Source organism: Peromyscus eremicus, chromosome 1 (genome assembly GCF_949786415.1).
Source record: "Peromyscus eremicus chromosome 1, PerEre_H2_v1, whole genome shotgun sequence".
Classification (NCBI taxonomy): Eukaryota; Metazoa; Chordata; class Mammalia; order Rodentia; family Cricetidae; genus Peromyscus; species Peromyscus eremicus.
Window position 1 is genome coordinate 166866193 of NC_081416.1, and position 12876 is coordinate 166879068.

General features: G+C 42.1%; 2 protein-coding genes across 2 annotated transcripts in view; both read left to right on the forward strand.

The window, feature by feature from the left end:
* The window catches only part of LOC131924573 (carcinoembryonic antigen-related cell adhesion molecule 1-like), an 80854-nt gene extending 80666 nt beyond the window's left edge, over positions 1 to 188 (forward strand). The window contains exon 9 of the mRNA XM_059279872.1: positions 71 to 188. The gene's annotated coding sequence lies outside the window, so the exon portion shown is untranslated. The remainder of the gene's footprint in view (positions 1 to 70) is intronic.
* LOC131894944 (carcinoembryonic antigen-related cell adhesion molecule 1-like) overlaps positions 1 to 11604 on the forward strand; it is an 11824-nt gene extending 220 nt beyond the window's left edge. Inside the window, exons 2-6 of the mRNA XM_059245348.1 lie at positions 71 to 295; positions 1503 to 1644; positions 2282 to 2583; positions 10340 to 10462; positions 11525 to 11604. Coding sequence (XP_059101331.1) covers positions 71 to 295; positions 1503 to 1644; positions 2282 to 2583; positions 10340 to 10462; positions 11525 to 11604 — 872 coding nt within the window. The remainder of the gene's footprint in view (positions 1 to 70; positions 296 to 1502; positions 1645 to 2281; positions 2584 to 10339; positions 10463 to 11524) is intronic.
* The last annotated feature ends 1272 nt before the right edge of the window (positions 11605 to 12876 follow it).

Sequence of the window (12876 nt, forward strand, 5' to 3'; positions counted from 1 at the left end):
ACACTCAGGTTCAAATTTTTACCAAATGCAAAAGTCCTAAATTGATAGATTTTTCTCTCTTTCCTCTTAGCCCCACTTTTAACCTACTGGAACTCTCCCACCATTGCCCAAGTCACTGTTGAAGCAATTCCACCATACATTGTTGAAGGGATAAACGTTCTTCTGGCTGTCCACAATCCACCAAGAGATGTCATAGTCTTTTACTGGTACAAGGGAAAAGCTTCGGCTTGGAGTGATGGAATTGTCCAAATTATAACAAATAATAATACAACAACAACAGGGCCTGCATACAGCGGCTGAGAGCTAAAATTTCGAAGTGGAAACCTGCACTGCCAAAACATCACTCAGAATGATGCAGGAGAGCACACACTACTCATGCTAAGAAAAGACTGGAGAGTAAAGCGGGCATCCATGCAGTTCAAGGGACACCTTAAGTAATTCTCTATAACCTCTGGGTCCTGGGTGGAGCTAATCCTACTTCACACATAGGGTTGTCAGTACTGAAAGACACTGTATTATTGTCCCCACATTGTGGTTCAAACATTGAGTAAAAGACATACAATGGGGAAAAAAACAGTAATTGATCAGGATGCCTTACATGAATCCACCCTCAGAGAAGAGTGGTTAGGTAACTGAGCTCAGGCATGTCAGACTCAGCCCAGGGTCTTAGATGCTCATCATGAACATGATCTTCAGAAAGACCCTTCAGGACTCAGTCAAGGCCTGGCTGAGGAAACCATCAGAGTCTCACAGAGAGATGACCTTGAATAGTATTACTCCAGACCTCCTTCCAAGCTGTACCAGGAAACCTGGGAACCTTGTAGAATGGATTGGAATTTGACTTCCTGTTGGAGCTGACAGGAGACGATGATGAATTGTAGGCTGGTAGCCTGCTGACAGTCAGCCTCTCAGAGCCATGTCTGAGGTAGGTCACCTGGGCATCTCCTTCTGAGACACAGTGTGCTCAGCATCGGTGGAGAGGTATGAAAGGAAATCAGCTAGCTCTTCTGATGGTCTTCTGAGACCTCACAGGGAAGTCAAGCGTCCTAAAGAGACAGAAGAACAAGTGTACACATGGCAGCTCCTTGCCCTCCAGGGGTTCAGCCCAGGGATTGTTTTCTGCAGGCAAATACTAACAAACACTGCTTGGTGGAAGTTCAGGTCATTGTTCACATTTAATGTTAACTTGCAGGCATGGTGATGATCATTTAGATTGTCTCCTATTATAGAGATACTAAGACAGGAAACACAGTCAATGAGTCAGGGTCACACAGGCCATCAGAGGAACAAGCTATCTATCCACAGTCACATCTCCAGCCTCACTACCATGGAGATCTTACTAGGTGACCTTCAGTATTCTAGATCATTTCATAGATTCAGGATTCTTATAGGGCTCCCAGATTCATGTCAATCAACATTAAACACCTGACAAGAATGGCCTACTTTTTCCCAGCCCGACCTTCATGCCAGCCATATCCTGATCTTTGTGAGATCCCTGACAGGAATTCATGTTACTCAGGGAAGCTCAATGGGAAGACTAATCATGACCTATCTGTGGGACTTGCAGGGAGCTAGTCTACACTCAGCATTGGAGGTCAGTGCATCTGGAGAAACTCGCACATTGTGTCTCAAGGAAGACTTTAGGTCAGTGAGAACCAGGAGATAAAATCAGGTCTCTAACTCCAAGTTTGTCCATCATAAAACAATACAGCACAATTCACTCATGAGAAATCCCATGCTTCTCCCATACACAGCACAGGAGGCCTCATTATCTCTGAGCACTCAGCTACTCCATCTGCCTGTAATTTGCTTCCTGCCTGATTCTTTAAGGATCTGGCTTGCTGGAAAGTTAAGAAACTATCTCTGGTTGAAAGAGGCCCTTAGGTCCTGAGGACTAGGCTTTAACACTTTTAAGATAGGCTGGGCCATCTTAACCCCATGACAAAATATTTAATGAAAAACACACAGAAATTATTTTATAATGGAAAGACCTGACTGTTCACACTCACAGAAAGTGTGAGCAAGAATTTGCACAAAAATCAATGGTAAACACACACACCCCCATGAGATTTCTGAACATGTGGAATGAAGAGGCTTCCAGTGTGAAATCTACACTAATACCCTGAGTTAGAGGTCACTGTGGCTGAACTGGATAGGAAGAAAATTCAGCTCTCTCCTCACAGACCCTATCTTGAACCCAAACATGCTATCTTGCAGAGGGCCACTTCATTCTATGGGCCCTGGGAGCTGGCTGAGATCTCTGAGGGTGAAGGACTCTCAGATGGTCCCCTCCACTGTTGATCCACAGAGCTGGTGACTCCACCCTCCATGAAGTCACCAACACCACAGTAAAAGAACTGTACTCTGTGTTCCTGACCTGCTCCTCAAACAACACTGGGATCTCCATCCATTGGCTCTTCAATGGCCAGAGTCTGGAGCTCACAGACAGGATGAAGCTGTCCCAGAACAATAGCACCCTCAGCATAGACCCTGTCAGGAGGGAGGATTCTGGGGACTATCAGTGTGAGGTCTCCAGTCCAGTCAGTTCCAAGAGGAGTGACCTCATCCAGCTGGACATAATAAGTGAGTGACCTTTCCTCCCTTCTCAATCCATAGTGTTGGAGGTAGGGGCAGTTTCTTTATCAACAGTGTGCAATGGGTAAAAGATACAAAAGAAAAACATGGTTCAAGACACAAATACAGCCAGCTTGGTGATGGATGCATGTTAAGCTCATGTTAAAACAACAAGCAGGCTGAGCAAGGTGTTGCATTGACTTTATTTTTTTTATTTTATTTTATAATTTAATTTAATTTTACATATCAGCCATGGATACCCTTGTTCTCCCCACTCCCGCCCGCCCCCAGCCTCCCCCCCCCCCCGCCTTCTCCCCAGCCCACCCCCCATTCCCATCTCCTCCAGGGCAAAGACTCCCCTGAGGATTGAGTTCAACCTGGTAGATTCAGTCCAGGCAGGTCCAGTCCCCTCCTCCCAGGCTGAGCCAAGTGTCCCTGTATAAGCCCCAGGTTTCAAACAGCCAACTCATGCACTGAATACAGGACCCGGTCCCACTGCCTGGATGCCTCCCAAACAGATCAAGCTAATCAACTGTCTCACTTATCCAGAGGGCCTGATCCAGTTGGGGGCTCCTAGCTATTGGTTCATAGTACATGTGTTTCCATTCGTTTGGCTATTTGTCCCTGTGCTTTATCCAACCTTGGTCTCAACAATTCTCGCTTATACAAACCCTCCTCTTTCTCGCCAATTGGACTCCTGGAGCTCCCTCAACCTGGGGCCTGGCCATGGATCTCTGTATTCGGTTCCCTCAGTCATTGGATGGGGTTTCTAGCACGACAATTAGGGTGTTTGGCCATCCTATCACCAGAGTAGGTCAGTTCGGGCTTTCTCTCGATCATTGCCAGTAGTCTATTGTGGAGGTATCTCTGTGGATTTCTCTGGGCCTCTCTAGAACTTTGCTTCTTCCTATTCTCATGTGGTCTTCATTTATCATGGTCTTTTATTCCTTGTTCTCCCTCTCTGTTCTTGATCCAGCTGGGATCTCCCGCTCCCCTAACCTCTCTTTCCCTCAACCCTTGCCCTTCATTACCCCCACTCACGTCCATGTTGTTCATGTAGATCTCATCCATTTCTCTGTCATTGGGCGATCCCTGTGTCTTTCTTGGGGTCCTGTTTTCTAGGTAGCCTCCCTGGAGTTGTGAGTAGCAGTCTAGTCATCTTTGTTTTACATCTAGTATCCTCCTATGAGTGAGTACATACCATGTTTGTCTTTCTGAGTCTGGGTTACCTCACTCAGGATGATTTTTTCTAGATCCATCCATTAGCCTGCAAACCTCATGATGTCATTGTTTTTCTTTGCTGAGTAGTATTCCATTGTGTATATGTACTTCATTTGACCTCAAGATCTACATATAGAGCTACAGTAATAAAAACAGCTTGGTACTGGCATAAAAACTGACATGTGAACCAATGGAATCAAATTGAAGACCATGACATTAATCCGCATACCTATGAACATATAATTTTTGACAAAGAAGCCAAAACTATACAATGGAAAAAAGAATCTTCAACAAATGGTGCTGGCATAACTAGATATCAACGTGTAGAAGGCTACAAATAGATCCATATCTGTCACCGTGCACAAACCTTAGGTCCAAGTGGATCAAAGACCTCAACATAAATACAGCTACTCTGAACCTGCTAGAAAAGAAAGTAGGAAGTAGTCTTGAACGCATTGGCTTAGGAGATCACTTCCTAAATATAACACCAGTAGCACAGACACTGAGAGAAACAATCGATCAATGGGACCTCTTGAAACCAAGAAGCTTTTGTAGAGAAAAGGATACGGTCAACAAGGCAAAGTGACAGCCTACAGAATGGGAAAAGGTCTTCACCAACCCCACATCTGACAGAGGACTGATATCCAGAATATGTAAGGAACTCAAGAAATTAGACATCAAAATGCCCAACAGTCCAATTAAGAAATGGGCTATAGAACTAAACAGAGAATTCTCAACAGAGGAAACTCAAATGGCTGAAAGACATATAAGGAATTGCTCAACATCCCTAATCATCAGGGAAATGCAAATCAAAACAACTCTGAGATACCACCTTACACCTGTCAGAATGGCTAAGATCAAAAACACTGAAGACAGCTTATGCTGAAGAGGATGTGGAGCTAGGGAAACTCTCCTCCACTGCTGGTGGGAATGCAAGCTTGTACAACCACTTTGGAAATCAATATGGCGCTTTCTTAGAAAATTGGGAATCAATCTCCCCCAAGATGCAGCTATACCACTCTTGGTTATATACCCAAGGAATGCTCAATCATACCACAAGGGCACTTGTTCAGCTATGTTCATATCAACATTGTTTGTAATAGCCAGAACCTGTTGCATGACTTTAATCCAAGCATACCAGACGCAGAGACAGGTGGATCTCTATGAGTTCCCAACCATCCTGTACTTTGTAGCCAGTTTCAGGTTATCCAGGGCTACATAGTGAGACCCTCTCTCAAAAAAGAGAGAGCATGAAGCAGGAGGAATAGGAGTACAGGGCCAGCCCAGATTACATTGTGAGACCCTGTCAATAACAACAACAACAACAATATATGTCAATATAGCAAATAGAAATGCAAAGAGTTTAGAGTCTGAGTAAGACTCACAGTCAACTCTCAGAATCTAGTAAAATATTCTTGTTACTCTATACACCCTCCCACACATTCAAATCTTCTTTAGATTATTTCCAGTACCTAGTATGAATACTACATAGACATTAGTCTTATTGTTTTGAGTATGGGACAAGGATAGAAGGAAACAGTACATTTTTCACTATAGACAAGTTCTTCCGAGTAGTTCCTTTCCAGGATTTGATTGATCTGTAAATGTAAAATCCATATATACAAAACACCTGTATTGAGTTACTTATTATATTTGCATATTTATTCACTTTGTGTGTGTGTTCCACACCTAGTACGTGGAGGTCAGAGCACAATTTGTGGGAGCCAGTTCTCTGGGGACAGAAGATTGAACACAGGTGGGTGAGCAAGACCTTTATCTGCTAAGCCATTTCACTGGCCCACATTTGTTTGTGCATTTTTTCTTTGTGGCAGTTGGGGGTAGGTACTAGGAGGGAGTACGGCAGGCACTCTTCCCAACTGAGCCATCTTGGTGACCCATATACTGAGTTTCTTATCCTCATCCTGACATTTACAGCATGGCCTCCTTGCACAACTCTTTTTTCTGACAACTGTTTTTCTGTGGTGTGTAGTTGTGTGTGTGTGTGTGTGTGTGTGTGTGTGTGTGTGTGTGTGTGTGGTTTATGTGACTGGAGAGATGGCTCAATAGTTAAAAGCCCTGTCAGCTCTTCCAAAGGACAGGGGTTCAATTCCCAGCACCCACATGGCAGCTTATTACTGTCAGAAACTTATATTCCAAGGAATTCAACACCTTCTTGTGACCTCCTCATGTACCAAACATGCATGTGGTACAGAGACACATAAGCAGCCAAAAGGCCCATATAATGCATCTGGCATCATCACAAAGATACCATGTGAAATCCAATTTCAAGATGTTTTCATCCTGTCTCCTAAAGGTCTGATGGCTCAACTCTGATCCATTTTGGGTCTTTGATCCATGTAGAGTTGATTTGTATATATTGTTAGGTGAAGGCTTAGCTTCATTCTTTTACCTGGATATCCCATTTTCCCAACATCCCTGGTTTAACTGATTATTTATCCATCATTGAACAATATTAGCAGCCTGATCAAAACTCATCTGGTCACAGAGAGGCAGATGGACAGTAAGAATGCTTTCCAAGTTCTGTAAATCAATAGGACAACTCTGTTTCATACCAATAAATTCAAAAGAGCCAGAAGAAATGAATTTTTTTAACAAACATAAACAGTGACAGATGAAATCGTGGATATGCCAACTGCTCAGATCTGACACACATTATAATATATATGCAAAACTGTGCCCCATAAACAAACATATTGATCATATCAACTAATCTTTAATTTAATCATGGCCAGTGTGCATGAGCAGTTCTGGGCTTTCCAATTCTATTATTACACTGACCTGTATGTCTACCTCTATGTCAGTAGCAGACTATTTTGATGGTTGCAGCTTTGTACTAAAATTACGAAATCATGTAGGATGTCCTGCAATTTTATTCTTGTTTTATTTTCAAGATACTTTTAAGGCCGGGTACTGTGGTGCTTGCCTCTAACTGAAGCTTCTGGGAGCAGAGACAGGTGGATTTCTGGGAGTTTGAGGCCATCCTAGTCTATATAGTGAAGTCCAGGACAGCTAGAATGGACTTTTCTATTTCTGTGAAAAATGCCACTGGGATTTTGATCTGATGTGTATAGAATTAACAAACTACTTTCAGTGATATTGTCATCTATTAAAAAAAAAGTCTTTCAGGCAAGGTGGCTCATGCCTGTAATTCCAGCCACTCAAGAAGCTGAGGCAGGAGTACCAAAGTTCTAAGAATTCCTACCACAGCCAATTCAGGCAAGCCTGATGAATATAGCGACATCCTGTTTCTAAATAAAAGTTAAAAGGCAGACCTTAGAATACAGCTCAATGGTAGAACATTGCTTACCATGCACAAAGCCCTGGGTTCAATCCCAGTACTACAGAACAACAGTAATAATGAGATTAAGTCTTCCAACCCACCAACCCCAATGGCTGTCATTTCTTGTCTTCTTTCATCATCTCTTATTTGGTAGTTTGCTGAGTGCAAGTCGTTTATTTCTTTGGTGGAGTTAGTTTTAAGTATTTTATTCTTTTTGGTGCTCTTGCAAATAAATACTTTCTTAATTTTCTTTCCAATTTCTCACTGTGAAGGCTGGGACTTTTGCTGAGGGGCTGAACACTTGCTGGGCATGCACAATGCCCTAGGTTCAAGCACCACTACTGCCAGGAGAAAAGGAAATCTAATTGTTCATGGTCAATATTAGTACACAGAAATAAAGCTCATTTGGACATGTTCATTTTCTTAGCCAACAAATTTACTAGTTTTGCTCATTTGGTTTTGTGGACTTTCTGTAGAATGTTAAGGATTTTCTATAAACAAGTTCTTGTCATTTACAGATAGATAAACAGATATATATACCTTTTATGACTTTGTAATTGGGCACCCTTCTTTTCATTGTGTAGCCTAACGGCTCTGTGTAGCACTCCTAAGAGTCTCCTGAACAGAAGTGGTCACAGCAGCATCCTGTGTTCTTCCTAATCTTAAAGAGAAAGCTGTCAGTCTCCCCACTGCATATGATGTTGGCTGTGGGTCTCCATGTATGGCCTTTTTTACACTAAGTTGGACTTCTATCCAGTTTCAGTGTTTTTATCATCAAAGTCTGTGAAATTTTGTCAATTTTGTGTTGATTCAATCTTATTGGTTATACAGCTATTCGATTTTGTTTCTTTCTTGATTCCATCTCTAAGGATTCCAGGTTTGTAGGAATTTGTCCATTGCATCTAGGCCATCCAACAGTTAGCATATAATTACTGAGTTCTCTTGAAATTCTCCATATTCTTGAGAATGGATGGTGAGGTCTCAAATTGTATTAATATCCATTTCCTTTTTTCAAAGTTAATCTGGGAAAAAGTTGCTAATGTTGTTAACCATTTTTGAAGAACCAAATTTGGTGCATCCACTTTCTCTGCAGTTACTCTAGTCTCTGTTTTGTTTATCTTCATCCTCATCTTTAGTTTTCTCCTTCCACTAGGATGGGGGAACTTTTAGGGGGGCAAGGGTCTCATTATATAACCAAGACTTGCCTGAAATTCACAATCCTCCTGCCTCAGCCTCTGATGCTAGGATTCTAGCTTACATCACATCCTTTACCTGCCTCATAGTAGTTTTTAAAGACTTAATATAATAATCAAGTAGCCTTTGATTATTATATTACACACACACACACACACACACACACACACACACACACAGGAAGAAAAAAATGTTAGCCGCAATTTTTCCTACCACTAGTGTTAGCCTTGAAGGCAGGTAGCCAGGTCTATCTCTGATTAACCATACAGATTTAAGTACTTTTAAAAAACCACTTTAAGCTCCAGTTTTTCATCATGTGAATGGAAATAATTTCTATGTGACAGACTCATCATATAGATGAAACCAGATACAAACACAGGGCCAGCCACATCGTAAATACCATACCACCTTGGTCAACATTAACATTAATAATCACTCTTGAGCAGACTGGTGAGGTTTGAGCCTCAAATGGTCACAAAAAGGAGTAAAGAGGTGAGGACGGCATTGATACATAACGGGTGTGGGGAGACACATGTTATACAAAAATTGAAACCACTGTAACATGGCTACTAAATAAAAATGTGAGAGAGAAAAAAGGAGGTGGGTCTGATGCAAAATTTCAAACCTGGTAATTTACTAGTTTTCATCCTCCAGGATGTGTCCATGATGGGTTTATACAAGCAAGGTATTAGTGGATGGATATGCTTGTGAAGGTGAGCCTGAGATAGCCCTCAGGACACATGCAGATATGATCTCTCTGTGGAGGCAGAGAAGGAAGCATGTCTTAGATTACAGGCAGTTCCAACAGAGTTTCTTTTTTGTTTGTTTTTTGTTGTTTTGTTTTGTTTTAATTTATTTATTTTTCTCTTATCAGCTTGATACAGTAAAAATTCTTATCCTAATAGTGAAATGTTTCACTGAGGCTTGCCCAGTGATTGAGTAAAATCAAAACTTATTATAAGCCACAATTATCCTAGGGTCCCCCCTGCTATGTAGCCTCCCTGGTTCTGTGGGTTGCAGTCTGATTGTTCTTTGCTTTATATCTAGTATCCACTTATGAGTGAGTACATACCATGTTTGTCCTTCTGGGTTTGGGTTACCTCGTTCAGGATGATATCTTCTAGTTTCATCCATTTGCCTGCAAATTTCATGCTGTCATTGTTTTTCTCTGCTGAGTAGTACTCCATTGTGTATATGTACCACATTTTCTCTTTTTTTTGTACATTTTTTTAAATTTTATTTTTTGCCAAATGCTGTTTATTGAAGGAGGGAGGAGGTCTTAAATACAGGCTTACAGCACAATGGGAGAACCCCAGAGGGCAGAAGTCCGCTACCGATGTTTTACAATCTTGCATCTAAGCTGTTAACGCCCATTATGCAGGATACACAGACAAGGAACTTCCCTTAAGCATTCAGGAGGGTGGAACCCGGCAAGGAATTAGCATAGGGAGGATATCAAGGTCAAGGTCAGCAAGCAAGGCAACAGTTACCCAAAACAGGGGCCAGGGACCAACAGAGTTTCTGCAAGGTCAAGGGTGAGTTCTCCACAGCCACCAAGCAGTGGGGAATGGAGTCTTACAGTGTTTGCCTTGCTTTCCTACCCCACTGCAGAAACCATGGTCTCTGCAGAGGAGCTGGTCCATTGAGAGTCAATAGCCTGGGCCTTCTGTCACTTAGAACACAGCCACAAGAGACCACTTATTCATGGCTGCCACAACTGAGACCCTGAGGAAAAGATGTAGCCATGGAAACACTGGATATTCAACACACAAAATCACAATTGCCCTGTCTCACATTCCCACAGCTTCACATGATTGCCTGGATGAAATTGATGGAATTCAGGGATTGGAAGGATGAGGGAGAACCAACCTAGAAACACAGTGAGGGGGAAAGGACACTTGCTAAGATCCTCACACTTCAACTCACCCAATCAGTCTTCCCACAGAAAATACATCCCCAAAAGGATGAACAGAAATCATTTCATGTTAAGGACACACTACTGGAAAACACTTTCACTTCATTCCTTCTTGTCTTTTCTTGCCCTGACAGCTGACCCAACCCAAGGAAGTTCTGGCCTTTCCGGGGGTTCCATTGCCAGAATCGTGGTTGGATCTGTGGTTATGGTGAATTTGATATCATCCCTGGTGTATTTCCTTTATTTCAGGAAATCTGGTGGGGAGCATGGTCTTTCCTTTATGTCTCCAAGTCTCAATATCATGTGTTGTATGACATTTGTGTGTATTCCTACAATAAAGTTTTCTTGGATTCAGAGGTCAGTGCTATCCACTAGTTAATCATAGAGGTCTAGAGATCTGTAAAGAGAGGAACAGGAAGTGATAACCCAGGGCAGAGACAGGATCTTGCTCCTTTTGGATTAGAAGAACAGAAGATGAGGGAAGCCACTGTGGCTGTTCTCCTGCTTCTCTGATTTTACCAGTTTTACTCCAACATCTGACTCCTTGTTTTTACTGATAAGATTGATTAGATTTATGTTTCATCAGGCATCCAACTTTTCTGGCACAAATTCATGAAAAATCCACTTGCCCATGGCTTTGGAATTACTGGCCCACAGGAGCTGCAAATGGGGGCTCCTGCCTGAGTCACTACCCCACAAGCTATGTTTTCCATTTTTCCCCAAGCCCTCTGAGTGAGTCTGGGATTGCTCTGTTGCAGCTTCTCTACAATAAATTGCACAAGTGCTTGGGCTCCAAATGCCACTGGAGCTAGCCCCTTACCACCGGCCATTTCTACCTTCAGGAAGCTCTGTGCTTTCACTTCCCACTGTTCAGATGGGCTGCTTTCCAATGCTCCCCCCATACAGAAGGCTGGCTCTTTGGCTTTTTCCCCTGTGGGTTGTGGGCTTTCCCTAGACCTCAGGCTGCTAACATGCTATTAGAAGCAGCTGTCCTTAGCCAGGCTATATACTGCCTGTTTTCTCTGCTCAGATGTGCTATTCAGCAGCAGTCACCCTCACACTTCACTGTTATCATCAGCAGATTTGGTGAGACAATTGGGAATTCATAAAGGGGGAGTTAGTTAAAACAGAGAGAGAGAGAGAGAGAGAGAGAGAGAGAGAGAGAGAGCTTTTTCCATGTTAAAAAATGGAAAACAGACAGACTCTGCCAGTTCCAATAGAACCAAGATGTGAGTCATTGTTCTACTGGCTGATCACCCCAGCCTCTATGCCTTAGGACAGAGGCACAATTTGTGCCCCCATACCCCCACCCATTGCAGCCAAAGTTGCTGTCAAGCAGGCAGGACTCCTTCAGGCAGTCCTAACTACCAACACCCACCCAATGGACCCTGTAACCTAAAAGCCCAAATCAATCCCCCAAACCCATGCATCCACCTAAGACCACAGCAGCTTCCTGAGACACAAACACTGCCAGTGCCAATTGGACCAAGAGTGGCTCCCTGAGACCAAACCTAAGAATAAAAGTGATAGGAGAGAGAATACCAGGTCAAAGCCACAGAGACTATATTCAACAAAATCATAGAAGAAAACTTTCCCAACCTAAGGAATGAAGTGCCTATGAAGATAAAAGGAGCTCACAGAACACCAAATAGATTGGATCCAAAAAAAAGTCTTCTTGCCACATAATAATCAAACCACTAGACTTATAGGATAAATAAAAAACATTAAGAGCTGCAAAAAAAAAGGGTCAAGTAACATATAAAGGCAAACCCATCAAAATAACACCTGAGTGATCAATGGAGATTTTAAAAGCCAGAAAGTCCTGGATAGATGTGATGCAGACACTAAGAGACCAGAGATGCCAGCTCAGACTATTATGCACAGCAAAACTCTTGATTGCCATAGATGAAGTAAACAAGACATTCCATGACAAAACCAGATTTAAATAATACCTATCCTCAAATCCAACCCTACAGAAAGCACTAGAAAGAAAAAATACAACTAAGGAAGTTAGATATACCCAAGAAAACACAGGCAGTAGATAACCTCAAACCAACAAATCCCAAAGAAAGAAACACAAAACACTACCACCAAAAGTAACAGAAATTAACTGTTAATCACTGGTCATTAATATCCATTAATATTAATGGACTCAATTCACCCATAAAAAGACACAGGCTAACAGAATGGATATGAAAACAGGATCCATTCTTCTGCTGCATACAAGAAACACACCTCAACTTCAAACACAGATACTACCTCAGAGTAAAGGGATGAGAAAAGTCTTCCCAATCAAATGGATATAAGAAGCAAGCTGGTGTAGCAATCCTAATTTCTAACAAAATAGACTGTGACCTAAAATCAATCAAAAGAGGTCAAGAAAAACATTACATATTCATCACAGGAAAAATCTAACATGATGGAGTCTCAATTCTGAATATTTATCCCCCAAATACAAGGGCACACACATATGTAAAAGAAACATTACTAAAGCAGAAATCATATATCAAACCTGACACATTAATAGTGAGAGACTTCAACACCCCACTCTCAACCATGGTCAGGTCTGCCAGACAGAAACTTAACAGAGAAATAAGGGAACTAAGACACACTATTACTCAAATGGACTTAATAGACATCTACAGAACATTCCACCCAAACACAAGAGAAT